The following is a 27563-nucleotide window of genomic DNA, read 5'->3' on the forward strand; positions in this document are numbered from 1 at the left end:
TAATTGGTCTTAATAATAAAACCTTGGAGTCAGATATAGTGATTAATGTTGAAGGATCCGAGAAGCAAAGTAACCAGCCGCTAGTTCTTACATCTACTGAATCCTCAGACCAAAGGAGTGATCCTGTCCCTACGAATCCTCAGACTGAATGCAATGAGCTCCTGTTTCCTCCTGCCTAATATTCCTGTCTCCTCCCGCCTTATATTCCTCTCTCCACCCAGCCATATGACTCCTGTCTCCACCTCCCTAGTGCTGGGACTAAAGGTGTGAGCCACCACGGCCTAGCTCTGTTTGTCTTTTAGACTGGATCAATTTTGTGTAGCCCAGGGCAGCCTTGAACTCACAGAGATCTACCTGTCTCTGCCTGAACATCTCTAATTACAAAAATATTTAAGAAACACAAAAATTGAGGTAAATATTTAGTTAGTCCCTCAGGGCACTTGATTGTCAACATTTTAGATGTTCCACAGGACCTGGATCTCAGATGAGGTGAGAAAGTCCCCACCTCCTGGTGACTTAGAAGTTAACTGAATACAGTCCTAGTTAATGTTATAGTTTTGGTTGCGAGCCATCCCTCCAGGCCTCCTAGGTGATTTTAGATCCCCTCAGTTCATGACCAATAACTAAGCATGTGGTGGTTGTAGTGTCAACTTGCCTCAAGTTACATTCACCCCTATAGAGAACCTCAAACGAAGCAACTGATGTGGGAAGAGCCACCCCCACGTGTGGCACCATCTGATATGGACCTGGACCTAACAGAGGGTGTGGCTTCTGGTGGAGGGACCTTCCCTCTTGCCATCAGTCTTTTTTACCCTGTTGCTGCCAATCTCTTAGCTGATATCTGAGCCAGCATTTTCAGGCTCCCACCCCTAAGGACCAGCAGCTCTCCAGGACCCTTCCATAGTTTTGGCTTCAGATTGGGATTGCTAAGGCATCAAGCCTCGTGAACTGAGTGACCGGTCAGCCAGTGCTCAGACTCTCGGGTTATTAATATTTCAATGTAAGCCAGCTTAATAAGTTTTCATCAGTTCTGTTCCCCTAGAGATCCCGGACATGAAATTATGAGACAAGGAACCTATAAAGATGCCATTGAGTTCATTTCTTGTTGGCCATCTACTGCTGGGCATGGGGTCTACTCTTAAGAGGAGTTTGTTTCCTCAGAGAGGCTCCCTTGGGAAAACTAAATCTTCATTTCCAAGTGGCTATCAGTTGGAGTTTGCTTCTGGTGAGGGACAGGAACATGAGTCCACTTCTCCTTTCAGTTCCAGGGCCCACCAAATTCCATTTTTAATTTATTCAGTAGAATAAAAACAATATGCATTTTTTTTGACAAAATACCTTAAGTGGTGTAAGTTTTATACACAGAAATGATCCACTCTCAACAAGTTTCAGACAAACAAAAACAGTCTTTCTTTCCTTTTTAAAGCCTGGGCAACCCCATGAAAGCCAAGTCAAAGCCTTAATGCTGGGAGTTTTTCAGTCAACAGGTATTGTATTTAATACCAACTCAAGTACTTAGACTTGGAGAGAAACTATCACACGAGATGTCTTGTCAACCCTGATTCAGGCAGCCAGTCTTCAACTGAGGAACAGGGCAGGTGTCACTTCCTAAAGCGTTTGAAAAGTGGGTGCACGTGCTTGGTGGAAGCTTTGTTTCGGGAGGAGTGGTACTCCATATACACAGTGTCATCTGCTCCAGACATAGAGCTCATGGTGCCAAAGCGCCGGGATGCCTGTGGGGAAGAAGCACAAGCCTGACTAAGGTTAATCTCCAAAGGGAGGACCCTTTTACAACATTCATCATCAAATTCAGTACCTCGTGAGTGAGTTAGTGTGTGTGTGTGTGTGTGTGTGTGTGTGTGTGTGTGTGTGTGTGTGTGTGTGTGTGTGTGTGTGTGTTTATACATATGTGTGGTGCTGGGAACTGAAGCCAGTGTCTTGTACATGCTAAGCAAGCACTCTACCACCAAACTGAACCCCCAGTCATTTCTATATGTTGTTTTTAAAATAATACACTCTAAACTGGCGAGCTGGGTAAAAGCATTTGCAGTGTAAACATGGCAACCTGAGTTTGATCCCCAGAACCTACAGAGAGGCACAAGGAGAGAAAAGACTACAAAAGTTGTCCCCTGACTTTCCTAAATGTCCCCCTACACATACAAACACATGTGCACTTAAAATATAATACAAAATAAATTGTAAATATCCTTCTGACCACTTTCTGTGTCTTTGGCACTGCATACATACTACCTACCCTGTCCCTCACAACAATTATAATCTTAACCTACAGAATAAGAAACTGAGGCACAAGATGTTGATTTGGGCCAGCTCCAACACATAAGAAAAAGGGACTAGAACACTGCCCAGGCACTCTGATGTAACAGAACACTAGCTATAAGGGCACCCTTAATGACACCTGCTCAGCAGAACTTACTCTTTCTTTTGTGGTTCTGGGGTCAAAAAACAAGGCCTAACACTGCACATGCTAGGCAGACATGTTGTCACCAAGCAACATCTTCAGTCCCTGAACAGAATCTTTTTATTATTATTATTATTCTTTTATTAGTTCAAATTAGGAACAAGCTTGCTTCACATGTCAATCCCTTCTCCCTCTCCCTCCCCTCCCCCCCAACATCCCACCTGCCCCTAGCCATCCCCCCTCCACCCCTGCACAGAATCTTAAGAGTTAGGGTGGATAGAGGTGGAGAGGTAGTTCAGCAGTTAGGAGCACTGGCTGCTCTTCCAGACTAGGGTTTGAATTCCAGCACCCACTGGAAGCTCACAACTGTCTGTAACTCTAGTTCCAAGGAATCCGATGCCTCCTTCTGGCCTCCATGGGCACCAGGCACACATTTGGTACACAGACACACATGCAGACAAAACACCCATACATAAAATAAATAAAAGGAAAGTTAGGGTAGGAGTCTCCTAAGATCTCCTAAGACTTAATGCAAGGCTTTCAACCAATGGGAAAGCCAGGAAATCATGATTTGACTCAGCTCCATGCCATGGGCAAGTTCTGAGTGTCTATAAAATGGAGATGACCAAATGTGCTCCACAGATGGGTGTGGAGCTGGAGAGGGAGGTGCACACCTTTAATCCCAGCACTTGAGAAGCAGAGGTAGATGATTTCTCTGAGTTCCTGACCAGCCAGAGTTACACAGTGACACCCATCTCAAAAACACGAAACAAAGTAAAAACAAAGATGGGTGTGAACAGCAACCACATAGTCAGGGCCCAGAGCCAATCTGCAGGGGCACCTGAGCATTCACACCATGTCCCCCATAACCTCATCTCAGGGGACTGATCCAAAGGTCACCTTGGCACCTGTGGACTAACATGCAGACTGCCTGGCATGAGAAAGGTCTTGGCTGGAGGAGGTTGCTAGCACCTGTCTAAGTGGCAACTGCTGCTTCTTTGCCATCTTGCTCTAGTTAATCCTCACCTTCTGGCTTTAATATCACTGAATTTCAGAAATTGGAATTTCTGGAACAGCCAATTCAGTTTCACTTCTCTCCTTGAAGGGCCAGATAATGCTCCTCATGATGTACTCACTGACTACACAGGGCCCATGCCTGGGCCTGGCAGGTGCTCTCTAATGCATGTGAAAGGCTGAGTCTTTTTAGGGTTTTCAATGCACTGAAGCTGTGGTTTGAGTTCACCAACACACTCATCTGGAAGACTGAGCACTCTCACTGAGGAGGAAAGCAAGGTGAGCCAGTTAACCCCAGACCAACAGACACAGCACTTACTAGGTCCAGAGCCTGCAGGATTGTCATCCTGGGCCCTCATATCACCAGGCTGTCATATAAACAGACAGGATCCTAGTCACTGTTGCAGTAGACGCCTATGCCTGATGATATATTTACAAGGGACCCACAGTAAAAAATAATGGGGCTGTTTCTTCAGAATTTTTAGTTTTTCCCCAATCCTACTTGCTCACATGTCACAAGCTTGTGTGTGTCTGTGCATGTGTGAGCATATCACATATGTACACATGTGCCCATGTATAGCGGGCATCCTACAGAAGGACCTTTCTCTCTTCACTCACCTGGCCAGATCTAGAGCCAAACTCTCCAGCCACCACCTCTTCCTCTGCATCCAAATCAGTGGCTGCCAGGACCTTTTGCAGGAGCTGCTGCTGCTCCTCTTTGGTGGAGAATGCCAGCTCTTCTTCCTCCATGCCAGCTAGTTTTGTGATCACCTGCAGGAGCAACAGCAGACACAGACTGTTGTTCTCGCCTCCAAGTCCCCACTGCTTCCGGTCACCTTCCCAGCTCTACTGGTCCAACTAGAACTTGACTACTGGTTCATGACAGAGACTAAGGAACTCCAAATGCGCACACCAGAAGAGGAATCTTTGGCTTATAGAACATTCCCTTGTATTTTCCCATCTTGCACTAGGAAGGGAAGGAAAACATGGAAAGGTACGGGCAAAGACACTCCAATACCACCTGGCATCTTGGGCTTTTAGCAAGTTATTCATACAAGAGGTCAAGAATTTATAGACCAGGGGCTAGGACCTGGATTGAGTCCCCAGCACTCATATCTATAAGTCCATTCCAGGGAACCCAAAACCCTCTCTGGCCTCTGTGGGCACTAAGAACACATGTGGTACACAGACAAACATGCAAGCAAACACTAATACATATAAAGTAAAAATTTAAAAATAACTGACCAGATTTTCTCTCAGAAACAAAATGTCCAGCTCTCGTGTCTGTGGCTATGATAAAATACCCTGACCAAAAAAGCAGCTGTGGGGAGGACAGGTTTATCTGACTGACATTCCAGGCCACAGTCCATTACTGACCGAAGTCAAGGCAGGAACTCAAGATAGGAACCTAAAGGCTGGCCTGCCTGCATTAACTCTGACCAAGAAACTTACTTCACAGCTGAAGAAGTGTGGCAGGGCTGCTCTTCTGAAGGCTAATAATGGAAATCTCACCCAGGCTTACAGAGACCAGTGAAAATGTATCTCAGCAGTGGCAGTTTCTGTCCTATTTTGTTAAGAGCACAACGACACATACATTGAACAGATATTGGTATTTTCTTTCCTTATTGGTATATTGCTTTTTATCGTGTGATGTGACATAGACTGAGATAACAGCAGTGCTTAAGAGCTGTGAATCTGTTACCGTCAGCACTCCTAAAGGGACTGCCATCCGTTCTACACTGGAAAAAGACACAATGTGTGTGCAGCCATACACGGACAGCTGATCATTTTAGGGGGAGTTGCTCCTTTGGAACTTAAGCATGGCACAAGGAGATGTGACTGGGTGTCAAGCTGACACAGGGTGGACCTGTTACAGCTAATCTTGGTTGTCAACTTGACTAGAGCTGGAATCAACTAAAAGGCAAGCTGCTGAGCACTCCAGTGAAGAATTTTCTTGACCTAAGATTATTTGAAGCTGGAAGACCCACACTAAATCCAGCACCTTCTAGTGGCAGCTCAAATAAAAGGGCATGGAAAGGGGAAACTTTTTTTTTGTCTGCTTGCCCTCACTCTCACTAGCACGTTCATCTATCCTGTTTCTGCATCCAGTATTAAATAACTTATTCAGGACTCCAACATAGACTGCAAACCAGCAGCTTTCCAGGAATCTTGCAGGCTGTCCAGGCCAGACTGAGACTGCTGAGACATCCAGCCTTGTCTCTAGTATAGGGCAGTCATGACTGGACTACCCAAACCAATCTAATGAATGCCCTTTTGATAAACACATATTACATCAGCTCCGTTCATTTAGAGAACCCTAACATAGGGACCCATGTATAGTTTTTTGCAAATTAAGAACCTGGAACTTGGCATCCTGATTTGACATCCTATTAGTAAGCCACAGTAGGAGTTTTTTCTTTTTGCTTCTAAAAACATTCCATTAATCCCTCAAGAACAGAACGTTGGATCAGGCCTCTCCGGTTAAGGAAGACCTCTCCAAGCCACCTGGAGGGGCACACCGGAGAAGGAACCTCAGGGGTTCAGACTCTCAGTGACTACAGGGCTTTGGCACCTCAGAACTGCCAGTGTTACCTCAGCAATTTACAGAAAAAAAGAGCATGAAGCCTGCCTGAGTGCTGTCCCAGGCTGACGCCCCACCTTTGTCATAGCATAACCAAAGGTAAACGAATACATACCTTAAAGCTGTAACCTTGATCTACTAAAAATCTCTGTCGTTTGGTAGAATAAGCCATTTCTTGTGTGTCCTGAGACACCAGTGAGTAGAAAAAGGCATTGTATTCCTCTGCGACCATCCCTATAGGAAAAAGGTAAGAAAAAATCCACACTAGCAAAGAAAATCCACACTAGCCACCGAAACACCAGGTTCCCAACTGGAAGCAAGCACTGCAGTGGGCAAGCTGTTCACCCAGTGTGTAATCACCCTGACTGCATGGCATCTCATCCAAGTTCACATCCTATCTGCACTGAATCACTATCAAGTGAGTGAAGAAACAGGGCTGAGGATGTTGCTCAGCAGTAGAGCACCTGCCCTAGCATGCTCAAAGAGGGCCTGGGTTTGATCCCCAGCATCACAAACATAAAAACACGCAAACTTAAAAAGACACAAAAAGGACAATCAAGATGGTTAAGTGGATAATGGCACATGCTGCCAAGCCTGGTGATCCGAGTTTGATCCGGGGAACCTGTTAAAAAAAACCATCAAAACGTGCAGCAATTGGTCTGCAAAGGAAAGCAAACACCTAAGTTCCTTTTAGGAATGAGGTTTAGTATAGCGAGAGAGCCTCAAGGCAATGGCTGAGTCTCAAGGTCTGCAGGGAACCATGGAGTTGGCCTGGCCTGGCCTAGAGACAGGCATCATGGGTTTTTCAGGTTAGAGTTCATGGATCCTTGGACACAGTGTGCCTTCCAGTTCCTGAGAGACTGATGGACTCCCTCAGGTAGTGAACTTGCAGGCCGCCTTGTGTTTCTCTGTATGTTCCCTCAGAAGTCAACAAAGCGTGGAAACCCGACAGGACAATTGGTCTTAGACATTAATCTTATGTACCATGTAGAGCTTACAAACATCATTGTATCCTGGCAACTACAACTTTATTGATCTTGACAATTGACAATTATATTCTGTTTCTGGTAAACGTATAAAGTCTAATTGCCCTTCTTTTGAAGAAATGTCACAGCCTTACAGGTGCTGTGGCCCCTCTAACCTGCCCTGATTTCCTTCCTCAGGTCCTATCAGGTGACCCTGGTATGGTAAGTAAATGCAGGCACTTTCAAAGGTGGAAGGGAAAGCTTTCACACAGAAATGCTACAATATACGGTGATAGAATATGAGGCCTTAAAGGGAAGAAGTGGCTTCCCTTAAAGCCTGGAGAAAAACTTCAGTGAGAGTGGGAATCAGAGAGCCATCTCTCAAGGAGAAGAACAGCAGTGTGGAGGCTAGAGGAGCCTTTTCAGACAGTAGTGTTCATCTGCACATTTTCTTTCTTTCTTTTTTTGGTTTTTTGAAACAGAGTTTCTCTGTGTAGCCCTGGCTGTCCTGGAATTAGCTCTGTAGACCAGGCTGGCCTCAACCTCAGAGATCTGCCTCCCAAGTGCTGGGATTAAAAGCGTGTACCACCACCGAATGGCCCAGATTTTATTTCCGATTTGATGTGTATGTTTGTGGGTATGTGTGAGTATATGCCATGTGTGTGCACTTAAAGAGACCAGAAGAAGGTGTTAAGATCTAGTGGAGCTGAAGTTACTGCAAGGCATGGTGGTGCATGCCTTTAATCCCAGCACTCGGGAGACAGAGGGGGATCTCTGTGAGTTCAAGGCCAGCTGGTCTAAAGAGTGAGTTCCAGGACAGCAAGGGCTACATGGAGAAACCCTGTCTTGATAAGCCACCAAAATAATAAAATAATAATATTACTACTAATAATAATAACAACAACAACAAAACCCAAAAATAAAATACCAACCAAAAAAAAAAAAAAAAAAAGGGAGCCATTTAAAGATTCTGTGGAGAGCATGGATCCCTTGTGCCATGAGAAATAATGAAGACTTTGACTTTGGGCTCTGAGCTCTGCTTGGGGACCTTCCCATCAAGGTCTCACCAGCAGGTCACCTCCACTCTTCCTAACCTGTGTGGTGAGAGGCCATCCACCAGCCTGTGGCAGCAGATGCAAGGCAGCCTTACCTTTTTTGGCTCGGAGTACCCGCCCCAGTCTCTGGGCTTCCTGCCGTCTGGAACCACCATGGGAGGAGATCTGAATGAGGACATTTGCTTCTGGCAGATCAAAGGATGTGTCACCGACCTACAGAAATAAAGGAGCTATGGTCTGGGAGTTTTTATATAGGGAATAGTAAGAACAAAAAGAATATCAACTAGTCCAGAATTTCAATCTTAAATTCCTGCAGTTCTAGGAATGGAGTTAGGGCTTCAGGCATGCTAAGCATGTGCTCTCCCACCAAGCTAACTCCCCATACATCTCTGGTTAAGACTAAGTCAGAGTTGGAGATAATTTATAGAAACATCCTCTCTTCCTCTTGTCAAGGACACAATGAACTTCAGAATGACCTCCCCAGAACCTGGCCACTACTTTTATCTTTGTGCTACAGAAATGGGTCTGTACAAAAACCTGTCTTACTTGATGAACACTGACAACTGCAGCAGCCCAAGTAGAACAATGCACTTTTACTACTCACACAGACCCTCACTGAGAGCTGGCTCCTTCACTGGGGTCTCAGCTCACACCACAGAGGTACCCAGCCATGGCCACCAGACTGGAAACACTCCTGTCTTCTAGACTTTAGTTCTATCTTCACCTGACTAAATGCTATCCAGCTCCTTACACTATGGGTTATCGTGTCCAAGGTGACTCAGCAGGTGTAGTAGAAGGACAAGCTGTCCTCTGACCTCCACACATACAACACAGCACCCTCTCCCAACCTACCAACCAAACAAATAAATGTAATTAAACTATTTTAAAGGTTTCTGCATGTTTAGTTAAATGCATAATCTCGCTATAGCCTTGGTTCCAAACACACAACACATACACCTCACACTGTGCTTGCCATCATCTTTGCAACACAAATAAATGCTGCTTAAAATACCTCAATTGCACAAACTTTTCTGCGTTTACATAATGGTTTATTTATGGAAAACAAATTAATATTTTCTTACAATCATTCCTAAGCATGTGAGTAATAAATTTGTATATCTTTGTATTATACTGTGATAGAATGTTTAATTTTAATAACCCTATTTTAATGGATAACTTTTGAAATTCATTTTTAAAAAAAAATCATTCAACAAATTTGGGCTTGGGATTAGGACAGAATTTCTAACAATTTCTGGAGTGGCCCCAAGCATACTTCTGTTGTTCTGAAGTATGTATTTATGTGAAACTGCATTCTCAGCATTGGCAATTACAAAAAATATCCACCAACTCTGGAAAGCACTGACAGTGTTCTACATCCTACAACAGGATCCTGTACATCCTGTGGTATCAGCTGAGATGTTAATTCTTTAGTAAAAGCAGCAAGCAAGTCCATCACATCAATGGGAGAATTCACTTTCATCTTTAACAAATGTCTCCACCCTCGTAGTTCACTCTTGCACCCTTGCTGCACCAGAGACAGATCCCTGTGTGGCTATGAGTTTGTCAACAGACTCACCAGGTGAGTGATTCCAGGAGAGTGACAGGTGCCATTCTCACTTCCCAAAAAAGTTCACAGGTTGTCAGACTCTAAAAACATGAGCCAGCTAACTGGTATAATGGATACACCTCAACAACACACCCCTAGAGCTACACCTCCCTGGGATCAGGGACAGCCTGGCTGTAGGCTTGTGCTGTGAAACCTTCTTCCAGACTCCCACTCTGCCTTTCGGGCCTGAACTATTCTCAGAGCTCCTGCTGTGCTGCTGCCATCTATCTGTGTGGCCATGATGTAGGGAACTCTCCTAACAAACATCTAACCCAAAAGAGCATCCACTTCAGTGCCCTGCTGAACCCCAAGCCCAGACAGTTCACATATATCAAAAGTTTTTAGGTGAAAAGAGATCATTAGTGAAAAAAAATAAAAAGACCTCATTTAAACCACGGGTCAGGCAGTGGTGGCACACTCCTTTAGTCTTATCACTCCAGAGCAGGTAGATCCTTGTGAGTTCAAGGCCAGCCTGGTATACAGAGTAAGTTCCAAGACAGCCAGGGATACACACAGAAAAATTCTGTCATGGGGAATGGGGTGGGGGGCAAACCAGAATAGAATAAAATAAACAAAAAACAAAGGGTCATATGGTAACAGTGATGCCATGATGAAGCTCAGCCTACCAAGTCCATTGTGGCACTGGCCACCCACCATCAAGGCACATCAGACACCAGGACAGAAGCTTCCCAAACACACAGCATCTCCAGTTCCAAAAAGGAAGCTTCATTCTAATACCTGCTTTTGCCAGAGCCAGAAAGACAAAGGAAATAAAATTTAAATCTCTACTTCCCAGGGAGAGGTACAACACACCTGAGAAGTGAAAAGCCCTTACAGATAACCTCAAGACATAAGAACCCTAAGTTACTTTTCACACTAGCCAGAGCTGCCCCTCCCTAACCCCATCGCTGGGCCAGGAAAGTAAGCACACACAGGAGGCCTTCAGCATGTATGAACCATGTCCAGAAGAGTGAGGCACTGCCCCGCCAGCCTGCACCACACACCTTGGAGATGAAGATGGTGTTGATTTTGGGGTTGTGCTTGAAGTTCTGGAGAATCTGCATCCTCTCTCCCTGGGATGTGGGCCCGTAGATATAAGGTCTAGGAGCAAGGAGTTTTAGAAACATCACAGAATCACACTCTTGCCTTGACTCCACCAGGCATTCGGTCAGTGAAGAGAAAATCAAGTACACCTGAGATACTAGCCACTCCAGCTTGCCCGACTAGCCCTGGGACCATACAATCTAGCCTTAACTCCAACCCCAGTTCTCACTTAGCCTGAAATGTTGACTCATTAGCCTTTGGAGTCCTGAAAGTTCAGTATGGTCAGGTGCCTCTTTCCTACATTTTCTAGTCTCTGACCCTGACTATATGCTTGCCAGTTACTGGGATAAGGGCAGAGAACAGAGACCTTTAGATCCCAGGGAGTTCTTGAGAGCTTACAGAGACAGGAACCTCTCATACTCTCAATGGGAAGGGGATTTGGAAGCAACTCAAAATTTTCAACTCTTACTTGTTCAACCGAATGGCATATTCTTTCAAGGCAAATACGTTGTCAGCAAAGACAATAATCTTGTCATTCCGCCGTTCGTGGAACTTAATCAGAAATTGGCAGGCTCTGAATTTGTTGGGATTCATGGTGTACAGCAGGATTCTTTTCTTTGTTTTGATTGCCACATACTCCCGGTAGAACTCAGGAGACATCGGGCACCAAACCTGAGATGCAGTAAGAATAAGGGGTAAGGGATCATTTTCCAAAACAAAACATTACACTATTAGGGACCTTTGATGCTGTTTCATTTAGCAGAATTAGTTTAGCAAAATAATAATAATAATAATAATAATAATAATAATAATAATTCTAGTGCCTTCAATGACTCAATAAGCAGAGGTGCTTGGTTTTGCAAAGGTCTAGTGACCTGACTTTGACTCTCAGACCCCACAAGGTAGTAAGAAAGAAACAATCCCTAAAACTTGTCCTCACCCTTCACAGGCACACTGAGGCACGGGTATGCCTACACACACACACACAAGCACGCATGCGTACATACACACACCCACTACAAGAAATGTTTTTTTTTTTTAAATTAAAAACCAAAACCAATGGTAGGTGAATTTTATCTCAATATAGTAGTCATCCTTTATCTATAACTTCAGTTTCATACAATCAAATGTTGTCTGAAAATATTAAATAGAAAAATCCAAACATACAATTCATGATTAACCTGCACACTATTCTGAGTAATGAAATCCTATGCATACCCATTCTACTATGCGTATGCTGTCACTCATCTCTTGCTCTAGCTTATCTGCACTGTACATAATTCCTGCTCATGAGCCGCTATCTTAATTACTGCACCGACTGGCCCAGTACTACAGTGCTCATATTTAAGTAACACTTACTTAGTAACACTACTCAACAGTCTTAAAGCGCAAGCCTTGTGATGCCAACAACTTAAATATACCAAAGATGCCATAACACTCTTCCTCTACCTGAAAAGATGAAAGTCCTTAACATAGGAAAAGAACAAAAGCCTCATGCTGAGACTGCTGATAGCCACGGCAAGAATGAAGAAGAAGAAAAGAAAACTTCAGCTAAGTTTTCTGTCAAGTCTCACGGAGCAAAAGAAATGACCACAGTGCATGACATGTGCTTGTTATAATGCAAATGCCATTATATCAGAAGATTCAGACCATCCAGTATCTGACATCCATTGGGCAGTCTTAGAAAAAATTGACCATGGACAGGAAGGGAAAAACACTATACAATTATTAATCAAATTTAATACCGAGGACCATATCTTTAATCTCAGAACTGCAGAGGCAGAGCGAGAGGCAGAGGCAGAGGCAGGTGAATCTCTGTAAGCTAAAGTCAGCTTGGAACCTATACAGTATGTTGCAGGCCAGTTAAGACTACATAGTAAGACTATGTCTCAAAAAACAAACAAAAACCACAAACGGATGGCCAGGCAGTGGTGGCACATGCCTTTAATTCCAGCACTTGGGAGGCAGAGACTCTGTGAGTTCAAAGCCAGCCTGGTCTACAGAGCAAGTTCCAGGACAGCTAGGGCTGTTACACAGAGAAACCCTGTCTCAAAAAACCAAGAAGCCCTGACGCAAAACATAAATGAATAGAAACAGGTTAAATTAAGTTATAAGAGTTGGCGGGACAAGCATCAAATCTAAAGCCAAGCATTCATAATTAATAAGTCTCCATGTCCTTATTTGGGAGTTGGTTGGTGGCCCAAAGAAAATTCCAACTACAGGACAAAACAAGAAAGGGAAGGAAGAAGGATAAATAACACTAAGGATGTTTGAAAAAGTAATAGTGAATTATTTTATATTTACAAATTACATATAATACCTATCAATATATATATATGTATATATACATATATACATATACATATACATATACATATACATATATTGCCTGAGGACTAGCTTTCATAGTACCAGAAGGTGATACACCATCTGCAAAGGGAGGGAAATAATGAATAGTCCTGCCCAGCCAGGATGCCTGTGAACCAGACAATGACACCCCTAAATGTACACAGTAAGTGGAGCTTTCATCATGGCAGTAACCAATAACTGTCTAATTGGATTGAAGGTCCACTAAAAAAGGAGGGAAATGAAGCCTAGTACTGGAAATCATAACCACCTATCCAAGGCTAGTAAAGTCATGTAACTTAGAGGAGAACTTAACTGTTGCCACTTTCCTAAAACCAGTATAACTTCTAACTGGGTTCTAAATACTCACCCTTCTACCCACAGTAAGTGCAGTTCTCATCCATCAAAGGATTTCTTTTTGAAGCAGACAGAGACTGCTACACAAAGTCACTGGTCAAAATGCAAAGAACAACTGACCATGGTGTCCCAAGCCCTAACTGTTGTATCTACAACACAACCCTACACCTAAGGCTCAGTAACATAGTGGCAGGGAGGTAGAAAAATTGGAAGAACCAGAGGACCAGGACAGCTGTTGTGTCCTGTGTCTTCTATATATGACAGAGGACAGGGAAGCTGTACTCATGATTCCTTAACAACATGACTACTTAAACAAGACCTGAAAAATGACAACATGGATAGGGGGAATCTCATAGTACTCGATCCTCAGATGAAGAGCTGTAAACAATTAAGAACTGCTAAGAGAGGGAGAATTAGTTTTTCTCAGGGATAAGTCCCTACCCAATATCAAGTGGTAAGTCCTAAAAAAAGGGAACACTAAACAGGATAAGCAAGTTCTATTTCTTCATACACACACACACCTCAATAGTAATTAAAGAAAAAGAGGCCATGAATTTTAGAGAGAGACATGGCAGAAAGAGGTTGGAAGGATTGAAGGGAAAAGAGGGAATCAACGATGTAATTATATTTTAATTTAAAATAAAATAGTGGCTGAGAGATGGCTGAGTAGTTAAGATTACTAATTGCTCTTCAAGAGGACCTAAATTTGATTCCTAGCACCCACATCGCAGCTAACAACTGTCTAATTTTAGTCTCTTGGGGATCCAATGCCCGCTTTGGGCCTCCAAGGGCACTGCATGCATGTGGTATACAGATATACAAGCAGGCAAACACTTATACAAACAAAATACATTTAAAAAGAAAAATTAATACTCAAAATGTAACGGTTACTAACTTAATCAGAGATTTTCAAATACAGTCATATTTAGGGAATTATTTTCATGGAGCTGCTAGTGTGAGAAACCAGAAACCCCTCCACTTAGACTACATCACCACACACAAATCAGTACTGCTCCTCTTGCCTTCTTGGACGGCCAGCAGCACATCAGACTGTCGGGGGAGTATAGAGCCCTCTGTTACTATGCAGCATAATGGTGTTGGGGCTTTCATTTCTCCCTGTTCCCTGAACCCCAATCCTCACTCATAAATTATCTCTAATAAATGTTTGCTTATTTATTTCTTTGTGTATGTGTGGGAGATGAACCCAGAGTCTCTCTCACACATACTAGGCAAGAGTTTTATCACTGAACAAGTAATAAAACCCTTATAAAAACAATTTAGTAAACAAAATGTCAGTCAATATTAAAAAGGGTTTTCTATTGCTAGGTAGTATTTAGTTATATATCAAGTTGGGATACAGCGTATGAAAGACTACTACACAGTAATTCAAAGGAATGAACTACAATTACATGCATGATCAAGAAAATACGCAGGGCTGGCAGGATGGCTCAGTGGGTAGAGTGCTTGACAAGTATAACACAAGTTCCATACCAGTTACAAGTTTCTCACACTCATGAGTCCCTTCCTGTCCTTTCAGAGGCCACCTACTGTAGCTATTGAGTGGCAGCCATATTAAGTGCTAAAATGGATGGTTTTGTCATTCATTCAAAGACTTAGCTTTGACTATGGATTTTAACACATATCTGTGCGGGTATTCACTAGAAAACAGCATTAGAAAAATGTGTTCTCAGAAATAACACCATAAGGACCAATCTATTTTCTTAGGGCTTTGGCACTGTTATTAGTTTAAGTGGATGCCCACATAGGCCATTGCAGCAATCCTTCAGGGTGAGCATGAACAGAGTACCTAGAAGCCCATCACAGGAGAGCAAGGAGTGAGTGAGTGAGGCATGGTCTGTACTGGGCTTACTGACTTTACCACATGGCAGAGACAGGATTCCACTGCACTCTGCAGTGAGGTATGGCTCACCTCTCAAGGTGACTATGGTATGCATGCTCATTTAGACTTGGTCCTGTCCTGCTTGTCTGCCCACGAGGAATTTATCAACAGATCCCTTCCACTCCCATGGGAGGAGTCCTTTCTTCACATACCACCCAGGGGTGCAAATACCTCGGCACACTGGACTTTGGCAATGTACCCATTGTTCTGCAGCTCCATCCAGTTGGCTTCATAAAGCTTGGGCCCAATCAGGAAATTTAAGTCAACAATTTTGTCATCTTCCCGAACAAGGGTTGCAGTCAAACCCAGCTTACAGTGGGCCTGCACAATGGTCAGCACCCGTCGGAACATCTTGGCTGGGGAAACAAAGGGAACATTCATATCAGCATTTTCTACACTGAAAAGGTACCACACACAGCTTGACACTTGGCACTGGTCTGTGGCACTGTATGTGTAGACCTTGGGACTAGAGAGCTGAAGTCTGGTTCCAGACAAAAACAAAGTAAGAGTATTTCATCATGTCTTTTAGACCTGTTCAAGAGACAGAAAGAACAAGGGACAAATGACTTCAAGGAGTTCCAAGTTCACAAATTCCAGCACTCTCCTACCAACACTGTCAGGAGTCCAGACAACAGCAGGAAGTATGACTTGACTCCAAGCCACACAAATCATTCATCCTGAAGCTGGGAGAGAGACAGCCAGCTCTGCTCTGCTTCTTACCATCCCCCCTCAAACCAAAGAGCAAACAGAGCTCATGACAGTGACGAAGCGAAGCCTCCAGTTCGCCTAAGCATCCTGCTTACCTGTTCCCCTCCTAAAGATACCAATTACATCAAGCATGGAAGTGCATGCCTTTAATCTCAGCACTCTGGAAGCAGAGGCAGGAGGACTGTTGGGAGTTCGAGACTAGCCTATCCTATATAGTTAGTTCCAGGACAACCAGGAATACAAAGTGAGACCCTGTCCCAACAAAACAAAACAAACACACAACAATACCAATGAGACTTATTTTCGTCAACAAGCAACTTTTATTTTCTTCCTTTGCTTTGATTATTATAACTCCTGATTTCATCAAATAAACACATAAATGGGAAACAACTTTTTAAAAATCTTGCGTGGGTATGCTTGTGTGTGTGTGAATGCAAGCACCCACATGCTACATCACGTGTGGACATTAGAAGACAACCGCAGGTATCCTTCTTCATCTTCCATCTTGTTTGAGACAGCGTCATTTGTGATACACTGCTACACATGCCAGTCTAGATGAGTAGCAGAAGCCACTCCCATCTTCCATAGGACCAGAGTGCTAGGGTTACAGATATACCCTAGTGTTGGGAGCCAAATCTCGGGGCTGGGCATGAGATCCTAGGCCATGCTTGGCAGGCCACATAGTTAACCTTTACATAGCAGCTCCTTAGAACCTCAGCTCAAGAAAAGAAACAACTTGACCCAGTCCTCCACCCACAGGCTCAGTCACCTAGACAACCCTTCCTGGACCTCTTACTCATAAACTCTTTATCCTGCCAAACATCCTCTTTGTGGCTTCCTAATATCCTGCCTACACTAACACCTGGCTCACAAACAACCTATTCTACCCCTCCCCATATCCTGCTCTGCCGACTATATTACCTAGCCTGAGAAAAGTAAAGTTTGCCACTTGATCAGAATCCTGTCTTGTGGTCGTTCTTTCTGCGTCTCTTGTCCCCATTCCCTATCCCTGACTCTCTTGCCCCAGGTTGATGTCCTAACAGGTCAGGACACCCTAGCACATCCAGCTTTTATGTGGGTTCTTGGGACTTGAACTCTGATCCTCCAATTTGTAGGTTTCCATGGCCATAGATCTTAAAACTTTTAACACTTTGGAAGAAGATTAAGATGTTTTAAGTTGAGAGAACAATGAGATGGCTCAGCAGGTAAAGATACTTGCTGCCAGGTCTGATGACCTGAATTCAAAGTCTGGGATCCATGTGGTAGAAGGAGAGAACCAACTCCTATGGACCACCATGCCCTTGATGTGACATACACATGCCCTCCCCGAAAATAAATATAAAATTTTTAAGTGTTTTGGGTTGGGCCACACATTTTGAAGATAGCCTATTCCCCACACCCACAGGGAGCTGTTACCCTACTTCTCAATAAAACCTGGCTTGCCTGTCTTTCCAAAGGAGGAAAAAATAAGAGTTGGAGTTGGAGGTGTAGCTCAGTGGAAGAGCATACACTTCACATACATGAAACCCTGGCTACAATCGTCAGTATCCCCACCCCTACAGACATGTGATGTGGGATTCCCTTCTGTGTGCTGTATGTTTTATTACCATCTTTCAGAATGACCTCCAACATATGAACTCATATGAACAAGGTTTCTCTGTGTAGCCCCAGCTGCTCTGGAACTCACAGAGATCCGCCTGCCTTTGCCTCCCGAGTACTGGAATTAAAGGTGTGTGCCACTACCGCTGACTTAATTGTAGGAACTCTATGCAACACACCCAAAGGCCTCAACTCACATCTGGTTTCACTTTTACAACCAAAGACAAACCAGTGATGTTGTGGACCAGACCAGAAAACACAGAGCCCACATTATGAGCTCTATTCTTACCACCTGACACTAGGTTCCCACACACCTGATTTTGAGATCTCAGTTAAGAGCAGCAGCGTGCATTAAGTACACTCTCAGGAAGAATGTCTCAGTCCTCTCCAGCTTCATGTCCAGCCTCAAAGAAACCACTGCAGAACAATCTCAGACTCATTTATAAGAAATGACATCCTATAACACACCATTAATTCTAGCAGACCTGATACCCATACTCTTTAATGCTGAATTAATGTGATAATTCCTAAATTATCACAAAAGAAATGTAACTCTAGGGAATCAGTTCTATGAATCTGAATATAGGTATAGATTTGTATGTCTACACCAAAATCAGGACATAGACCAATCAATCACTCCCCTAAAACTTTCTAATGATGTCCTTAAGAGTATTCTCCATGACTGCTGCCCCAGCAACCACGGGTCTGTCCACTAGCATGATGATATCCTTTTCACAATGTCATGTATATGTAACCACATGCTTCTTTCAGCACCATGCCCCTGAACCTCAGAACAGCTATTGCATGTTCTTCCTCTTTATTGACAAGTTGTGTTCCAGTGTACAGATGTGCCATAGTCTGCTACCTAAATATCCCCAGGTGACCACTAAATTTTGGAGCTTATGAATAGAGTTGCTATGGAACATTCAAGTATAGATATTTTTAAATAAATATATTTTCATTTCCTTAAGACAGCCAGGAGTGGTACAGACAAGTCACGCTGTGATTTTATAGTGAATGTCAATCTGTCCTACAGAGCAAGCATCCACTCTGCAATCCCTTATTTATTTATTTATTTGTTTGTTTGTTTATTTATTTATTTTTGAGGCAGGGGTTCTCTGTGTAATGGTTCTAGCTGCCCTGGAAATCACTTTGTGGACCAGGCTGGCCTCAAACTCACAGAGATCTTGCCTGCCTCTGCCTCTGAGTGCTGGGATTAAAGGCATACACCACCACCAGCTGGTGCATGCCAAGTTTTTCATCACCAAAAGGCCAGTACCCTGCCATTTTCCCTCCTCAAAGACATCCAATCTCTACCGGACCGTGTACCAACAATTCTATTAACATCTCTAGTTATCCTTAGACATATATAGACCCTGGAAGAGCTCTCATCATACAAAAAGACCCAAACGGTGGGCGGCCCATTTTCAGTGTTCTTAATGTTCTCTGTAAAAACGCCTCTCTAGAGTAAAGAATCTCCTCTTTAGACCAGGGATCTTCCTTAATCTCTCTTTTCAAGGAAGAGCTGCCTAGTCAGATATGCTGACTCTCATACCTAACAGTCAGTTACTCAGAAGGCTGAGGTGAAGGTGCAAGCTCAGGAGTCTGACACCAGCCTGGGAAACAGAAAGATCATATCTCCAAAATTCAAAAACCAGAACAGTACATCACCAACAACAAAAACTCAAGAGGTCATTTGCTTAGAGGACTGTGCATCACTAAAAGGGAGCACATCACTGTTATGACACAGATGATCCATGCAAAGTGAAAGATAACAAATACAAGAAAATAAATAGTGTAGTTTCTTTTCTATGAAAACTCCCAGAAAGGGTACATCTAGAACAGTGGTTCTCAATCTGTTGGCCCTGACCCCTTTGGGGTCGAATGACCCTTTCACAGGAGTCATGTATCAAATATCCTATATATCAGATACTTACATTGTGACTCATAGCAGCAAAATTACAGTTATGAAGTAGCAACAAAAATAATTTTATGGCCAGGCAGACAACTTTAATCTCAGAACTTAGAAGGCAGAGACAGAGGGATCTCTGTGAGTTCGAGGCCCATCTGGTCTACAGAGTGAGTTCCAGGACAGCCAAGGCTACACAGAAAAATCCTTTCTTCAAACTAGTAATAGTAACAACAACAACCACCACAATAATAATTTTATGATTAGGGTCACTACAACATGAGGAACTGTATTAAAGAGTTGCAGCATTATGAAGGTTGAGAACCACTGTTCTCGAGAGTCAGAAAGTAGCATGGGTTGCCTCAGAATGCAGAAGAAAATAAGAGCTGACTACACAGAGATGCAGGAGATGTTCTAAAACTAGATCATGGTGAGGATGCACAGCTCTCGGAATTTACTAAAACCTGCTGGATTATACTCTTATAATGGGTGCCTTTCACAATAGACAGACTATTTCACTGAGGCTGTTTTAAGAAAAAGATATGCCTGCAATTGGAGAAGTCGGATTTATATGACATACTGACAACTGACACTTCACCTTCATTTAAATGAACATAACAGTGTCATCAAGGGTTATGTAGTACTCTTGGCTCAGTTTCCCAGGACCATAAAAATGGGCTAAGGGTTAAGTTTCAACAATGAGAAGGTGTAGGAAGGAAGAGACCATTGCTCTCAGCGGTTTATTTGTTTGTTTTTCTGGGTTTTTCAAGACAGAGTTTCTCTGTGGCTTTGGAGGCTGTCCAGGAACTAGCTCTTGTAGACCAGTCTGGTCTCAAACTCACAGAGATCTGCCTACCCCTGTCTCCCGAGTGCTGGGATTAAAGGCGTGTGCCACCACTGCCCAGAGCTCTTGGCTCTGAATGTGTACACCTACCTCCCAGCTCCATCCCATCAGGCTGAATGACTACTTCAAAGCTTTGCCTGCCAGTAATTAGACTATAGAAAAGCCACTTGCAACCCCCAAGTGGAAGTCAGCTTTATTTATATAAACAGTCAGCCTCCACCTCCTTACCTGGAATGGTGTGCACCTCATCAAGGATCATGAGGCCCCACTCCTGGGTTTTGAGCCATTCCATCACTCTCTCAGCCTCCCAGGACCTTTTGGTGGTGTGGCCCAGCATAGAATAAGTGCTAATGGCAATGGAACAGCCAATGGGCTTGTCCTTGGCATCCGAGGTGAAGCGGCAAATCTGGCTGTCATCAATGGTCGACCACATCTTAAACTGGGCTTTCCACTGCTCCACAGACACAGCAGAGTTGCCCAGGACCAGGCAGCGCTTTCTGACAGTACATGCAGCAGTCACACCAACCAGGGACTTCCCAGCACCTACAAGCAACCAAAGGGTAATGCTAACCAACAACAGACTGAAACAAAGGTCAGGAATGGACAGAATGGCTCAAAAGGACTGGAATCTATGCAAAATTCATATACCAGTCCTCACAAACAGTATCTGTAAGGCATTTACTGATTCAGGCTGTTTTCTTCATGAAGAAATGACCCACTTGGACTTCTTTATAAGAACTAGCAGAAGCAGGCCCTTCTGTAGCTGCTTTATATATCTTACTTAGAATGGTGAAATGTTAGAACCAGCAATGAGAATGATACTCCTGCTACCATTGATTTAAAGAAGGGAAGGCTAGAAAGAAGAGCATTTTGTCCATGGTCACATGTACAGCATTGTAGGCTGTCTTTGGACAAACTTTAACTAACAGGACAATCAAGACTCAGGAATGCACAAAATGCATATGCTCCTGGCAAAGTGAGAAAATAAAGGTCTTTAAATTCTTACTTTAATATCGCCTTCCATTCAAAGATTAAGGTGAAAAAAAAAATCAAACCGTTCAACAATGATTCTGCCTTTACCTCTGACATAACCTATGAAGCTTTATGAAGATAAGTGAAGGCAGAGGCCCATCTCTGCAAACTGTCCAGGGTGGAGTTCCCAGATGAATCTGTTGCAGCCTCTGGCTTTGAACCTACGCAGACCTGACACTACTTAGAACTGTGAAGTCTGACAAAGGGGCATGCGTGTATGCAAGTGTGTGTGTCTTCTGCCTTTCCTCAGCCTTGCATACCCATCACGAGTCATCTAGAACAAACAACACTTGTGGCTGGGTGGGTCCAAACTCACATTTCACAAGACTGACTCACTGGGTAAGGAACTGTGCTGTATGTCCAGCAGCACTGCTATCTGTTCATTCACCATGCTCCAATTTTCTTCAACACCTTCATTATGAGTCAAGGCTTCATAGGTTCCTTAGCGGAGCCATTTGTACTCATTCTCATCCCCAACTGAATGAGCTCCGATATATCCACATGGGCCTAGACCAAGACCAAGGGCTGCACAAAGCAAGCCCTTCTCCAATAAACATCAGTCAAGCCTGGAATCAGGAAGTGGTCTGACCTTGGCCATTCACAAGCAATGTGCTTGCTAACAGGGAAACACACTGAGCAGGGTAGGCAGCAGCTAGCAGACAAAGATGGAGCCTCCTTCACTTAGGCCTCACTTACCACAAGGAAGAACGATGACTCCAGAGCGTGCTCGTCCATTCCCAAACATCTTCCGCAGGCTCTTCTCTTGATAGGGTCTGAGCACAGCTGTGGGCTTCAGGTCAATGTTGATATCAGGGTTGAGAGAATCATTCCGGAAGTCATATTCTGCCAACAAAGGGTACTCTAAGTAGATGCAGCGCTTCTGGAGCTCCTCAATCATTTCCTAGGAGCCAGCAGGAAGGACGTTTGATAATCTCAACTACAATAAAAGGTACTCAAGACAACATTAAAAAAAAAAGGCCTCATGATCAAAATCTGGAGTTTTATCTGAATGAATACAATTTCAGATCTTGCTTGCTAACAAGAGGTTAGCACAGAAAAGCAGCACAAGCTAGAAACACGGTCAAAACAATTTTTTTTTGTTGTTTAGTTGGTTGTTTTTTTCTTGTTTGGGTTTTTGTGAGGCAAGTCTCATCTATCCCAGGCCAGTCTTAAATTCACTATGTAGTTGAGGATGACCCTGAACTGTCAATTCCTCCTGGCCTCAACCTTCCCAGGCTCAGATTACAGATGTATATTACCACACCCAGTTTATGTGGTGCAGGAGACAGAACCCCGGGACTTACACATGCCAGGAAAGTTATTCTACCAGAAGAGCCACATCCCTGGTCTCCTCAAAATGAACTTTAATCAGGACCAAAATGGATCCTGGGAAAACCAGCCTCCTAGCCCAAGGAAGGACACTCAAGAGACTATCATGGCCCATACTGGTAAGAACAAAACTGCAAACTTAGAGGGATCCCTTTCTCTCAGAGGGTGCTGACACAAGCTGGACTGGTAAACAAACCTGCTTAACTTCAAAGGAGACTGTCTGGGTCTCTTCTTCCTCTTCCTCATCCTTGTCCATTTGCTCATAAAATTCAAACAGGTCTTTGGGGATGTCAGATTTGGCCTGTGGATCTACCACCTGGGAGGTAGAAGGACCACCACTACCTTCTGCTGTCTTAGAAATCTGTAAGAGAAAGACAGTTTGGGACTCTACACAACACTGAACCTTGCTGCTATCAACCATGAATGGAAGCTGTAAGGGGCAACAGCAGCAGGGCAGCTAGACTGCCAGTTCCGGTTTACAGGAGAACCAAGGTCCTAAGTTCCCAGCCCCCAGGTAACTCAGGAGCTCACGCACAGCAGATTTGCTTGTGAAAGTCTCTGTGATGAGTTCTGTGGCCTCCCCCTCAGCATTCCTCAAGCGACATTCGCGGATCACAGGGTCTTGAAGAAGATGCTGGATGACATCAGGGTGGGAACTCTCAACAAAGTACCTACAAGCAGGGAAGGAGGGAAGTCCCTACTAGCCAGCACACCATTTCCAGAATATTCTGCAACTGTAATTCAATTAGATGATCTGAAAATAATAGCCTCATAATGACTTTTCCCACACCTTTTGCAAACCACAGATAGGAACCACAGGCAAAGAAATAACATGCCGAGAGTCATAGGAGAGCTTCATTTTGAAGTTACATTGTCCTGTCAGCAGCAGGAGTGCAAATAACCTTACTAGTGAAATTCTAAAAATTACATGTTTGCAGCTGGGAAAGGCGTACAGTTAAACTCGTCATAAATGCTTAAAGCTTGAATATGATCACTGCTGTTTTAACCTTCTTGTTTGAAACACCTATATAAAACTACTACTAACTGTATGTAGATAACTAACACTTCAAATTTTAACTTCTAGAATTCTTTTTTTTGTTTTTTGAGACAGGTTTTTCTCCTGGCTGTCCTGGAACTCACTCTGTAAACCAGTCTGGCCTCGAACTCAGATACCTGCCTCTGCCTCATGAGTGCTAGGATTAATGTGTGGGCCACCATGCCCAGCTATGATTCTTGATTATCAGCTGGGAGTCAACCAGACTACAGGGTGACTCCTTTCCCTTCCCATGTCCTCTCAATTTTCCATCTTTGTTTCAAGCAGAGTCTGAGCTCAGCCCCTATCCTCGGCCCTTCCCCCTCCCTGCCATGCAGAGGGCAGTGCCTCACACCTCCTCTTACCTGTTGTGCTTCAGGACCAGCTTGACTTTCCCATAGCTGACAGTACACAACTGCAAGCAGAGAGAACACCAACAAACAGGAAACTCAGTTCCCAGAACTTGTAACACATTAGCACAGCCAAGTGAAGAGCTGAGAGTGCTTTAGGAAAACTCCCATGTTCAGTCATAGCTGCCTAAAGGAAGCTTTTTCCACTGACCTCAAGTTTTTAGGGACAAAAACCTTCCTCCTGTCTAATTCACATACCTAGCTTTTTATTTATAAAACAGTGCTAATACATACATACATACATACATACATACATACATACATACATCACGGCTGTGTTTTCCACTTTACTTTCCCCTGCATGCCCACAGCCCCCATCCTGATCTGGAGGCGCATCCTGCCTCACCAGAAGTCATAAGGCACACAGTGAGTGCTTAGCAATATCTGCTACACAAGGCAAGTTCAAACACCATAAATATTTAGGTCTTTCCACCAATGTTCTCGTTTCCCAACTAAAAATTTAAGCTTTTAAAACTGGGCAGTGGTGGCGACACCTTTAATCCCAGCACCTGGGGAGGCACAGGCAGGTGGATCTCTGAGTTCAAGGCCAGCCTTATCTACAGAGTGAGTTCTAGGACAGCCAAGGGTACACAGAGAAACCCTGTCTTAAAAAACAAACAAACAACAACAACAAAAACCAAGACAAAACAAAATAACCCAGCTTTTAAAAAAATTGTATTGGCAAATGAACTCATCCCTAGCCACCACTGCCTCTATTTTAAATCTTAAGACAAGTTCTTATAAACTGACCAGCTTAGCCTTGAACTTTCAATCCTCCTCCCTGGACAGTTGGGATTAGAGGCATGTGCCACCATGCCCAGCACAATGTAAGCTTCCTGGTGACGACCCCAATCTGCTAGTAAGAGTCCAATTGCCCCAGCACCATAATCCTTATAGGCAGCTTCCCACTAAGACTGGGCCTAGCCCTGGTGATTTCTCCTTGGGCATCCTTCTATATCACAACAACAGAGAACTCTGTAGAGCTCCAAAGCTTTTCTGGGAGTGGATGTCCCTGGTATTCTGCCTCCAGATGTTAGCCAACGGTAACAAAAACTACTGTCCTAATATTCACTTATGTTCAATTGCTGTGCCCATGGAACTCTCCTTACTTCAACATTTGAAATTTTGACTTTCTCTAGTAGAATTCATTTACCATGGGTCTTGAGTTAAGTATTTAACCTTAAATGGTGCTCACTACCTGTAATAGTCAGTCACCAAAAACCACACAACAAGGATTTACTTTTTCAGAGTTCTAGATGTTCATGATCAATGGACCAGGACCAGCTGATTGAGTTTGTGGTCAGGTCTCCTGACTGGTAGATTGCCACCTTCTCTCTACATAGTCCCATGAAGAAGGGACTTATGACAACTCTATTAAGACAAGTATCTTCCTGACTGGGAGGTCTCACTCTTATGGTCTCATTTAAGCTTACCAAATACAGGTATATCGTGGTTAGGATTTCAATACACACACACACACACAGATACACACATATAAATGCAGTCTATATTGCCAACCATTCAGAGCTGTTTTCCCAAATAACCCTTGCTAGACTGAACCTGAATCATTACCCCATGCTAGGACAACTCATGGGAAGCATAGCCTCAGCCAGAACCACAGCTGGATACAAAGCAGCAGCAGCTAGGCAAAAAGCTATTGTACTACCAAAGGAGACACAAACCAGGCTGCATTTTCAAAGCAAAATACAATATCCAAACACACCACAGCCACATTATCAAGATAATTAGAGTTGCTAGCAACTCACCTTAATAAACTGCATAATCCCATCAGGGACTCCAGTCTTACTGAGCTTTTTGAGGTACTCAGTGATGTCACTGGTTTGCAGCCCAACACTGACAGCTGCATAGAGGGAGTAGGCAGTTAACTTGTATTCATGTACATGAGTAGGCCGGCACACTGGCTCTGCAATTGCCACCAGGAAGTCCTGAGCGTATTTGTAAACTGGAGAGAAGGCTTCCAAAAAAATGTGGCCATCAGGAGCCTAAAAACAACAAGTAAACACAGCAGGCAAGACTATTAATGAGCTGCAGATCACTAGACTCTCATATCATTATATCAAAAAGGATGAGCTGTCCAGTGCTAAAGATATTCTTAGACATAGAAGATCAGAGAAAAAAACAGGTTTCCAATGTTCCATATACAGAAATCTTCTCTAACTTACTATTCTCAAATTGCCTTTTAGATAGAATGAAAATGAGTGAAGAACATTATGTATTTTAAGTCAAGCAAACTCAGCTACCAAATACATGTCTTCCATTAACTTGAAAGGGGGCCAAAGAGATGGTTCAGTGGTTAAGAGCACTGCTGCTCTTGCAAAGAAGCCGGGTTCCATTGCCTATAACCATGAGCTGGAAGAGGTGGGAGGGGGCCGAGGGGGGGGCGCACGGGGGGAGTGTTGATGGCCAATCAGTCTAGCCAAAAGAGGGAGCTGGGCAAATAGGTGAAGAGTGATTGAGGACAATCTCCTGACATCAATCTCAGGGCTCTATAAGCAGCCCCATGAGCACACCTGCACAATGTGTGCACATAGACCACACACACAAAGAATAAGTAAATGCTATTTGTACATTTATTGATTGTTTGTATGTGGTGTATGTGTACGTGTGAGTGCAAACATGCCACAGTTCCAATGGCGAAAGTCGGGGAACAACTTGCCAGAACCGGTTCTCTCCTCCTACCTTGTAGGTACTGGTACAGACCCAGGTCTCACTGTTGACCTGCTGAACTATCTAGCCGGTCTACAATGCTATTAGGCATTTGCCACTGTGTGGTGGGCTGGGGACAACTGGGGAACGCCCAGGTCACCCCAGCTATTCCAATTTGCACGCACAGCAGTCTCTCCAGCTGTTTCAGAAAAGCAGCATTTCTGAATCTTGCATTTTGGAGGTGTGGGAATGTCCAAGATTTAGCTGCCACCCAGACTTTTGGGCCACGCTTACCACCCAGAGGGGCCTGGAAGCATGATCGCTCTTTAGCGGCATCTGCAGCCTGTAGTCCTTGGCTCCATACTCATCCACTTTGGTGCCGGACTCGTCCACCTGTTTCCCAGCGGCTGAGGGCACTGCCTCCTGAGAGTCGTTCCCAGGCGTGTCGTCTTCGTCCTCCTCTTCCTCCTCATACTGCCTCTTTTTGGACTTCTTCTTGTCTGCGACAGAAGACAGAGAAGTGAGTCCAGCAGGACTCTAGGATTCACACGGCACCGCACAGGGGAACTTGTAAGTTCTCCTGAACCAGCACTCTGTATCCCGGCGTCCCCCAGGAGTCCCGCAAACACCTCCCACCCGGCTCGGTACCGCATCTCCTGGACCCCACAGACAGGAGAAAACCCTGAGACAATGACCGTTACAAGGAGTCCTTACCGCGATCTACTCGGTCTCTCTTGCCCATAAC

General features: G+C 44.0%; 1 protein-coding gene across 1 annotated transcript; it reads right to left on the reverse strand.

Moving 5' to 3' along the window:
* Positions 1-1601: 1601 nt before the first annotated feature.
* Positions 1602-27560, reverse strand: Ercc3 (ERCC excision repair 3, TFIIH core complex helicase subunit). Its single transcript, NM_001246794.1, is given in 15 exon segments — positions 1602-1733; positions 4052-4204; positions 6130-6248; positions 8130-8247; positions 10645-10741; positions 11154-11356; positions 15459-15643; positions 20576-20890; positions 22076-22280; positions 22905-23069; positions 23244-23379; positions 24107-24156; positions 25918-26154; positions 27113-27318; positions 27533-27560. Coding segments are annotated over 15 exon segments (2349 nt in total).
* Between the last annotated feature and the right edge of the window lie 3 nt (positions 27561-27563).

Source organism: Cricetulus griseus, chromosome 2 (assembly GCF_003668045.3).
Source record: "Cricetulus griseus strain 17A/GY chromosome 2, alternate assembly CriGri-PICRH-1.0, whole genome shotgun sequence".
In the NCBI taxonomy this organism is placed as follows: Eukaryota; Metazoa; Chordata; class Mammalia; order Rodentia; family Cricetidae; genus Cricetulus; species Cricetulus griseus.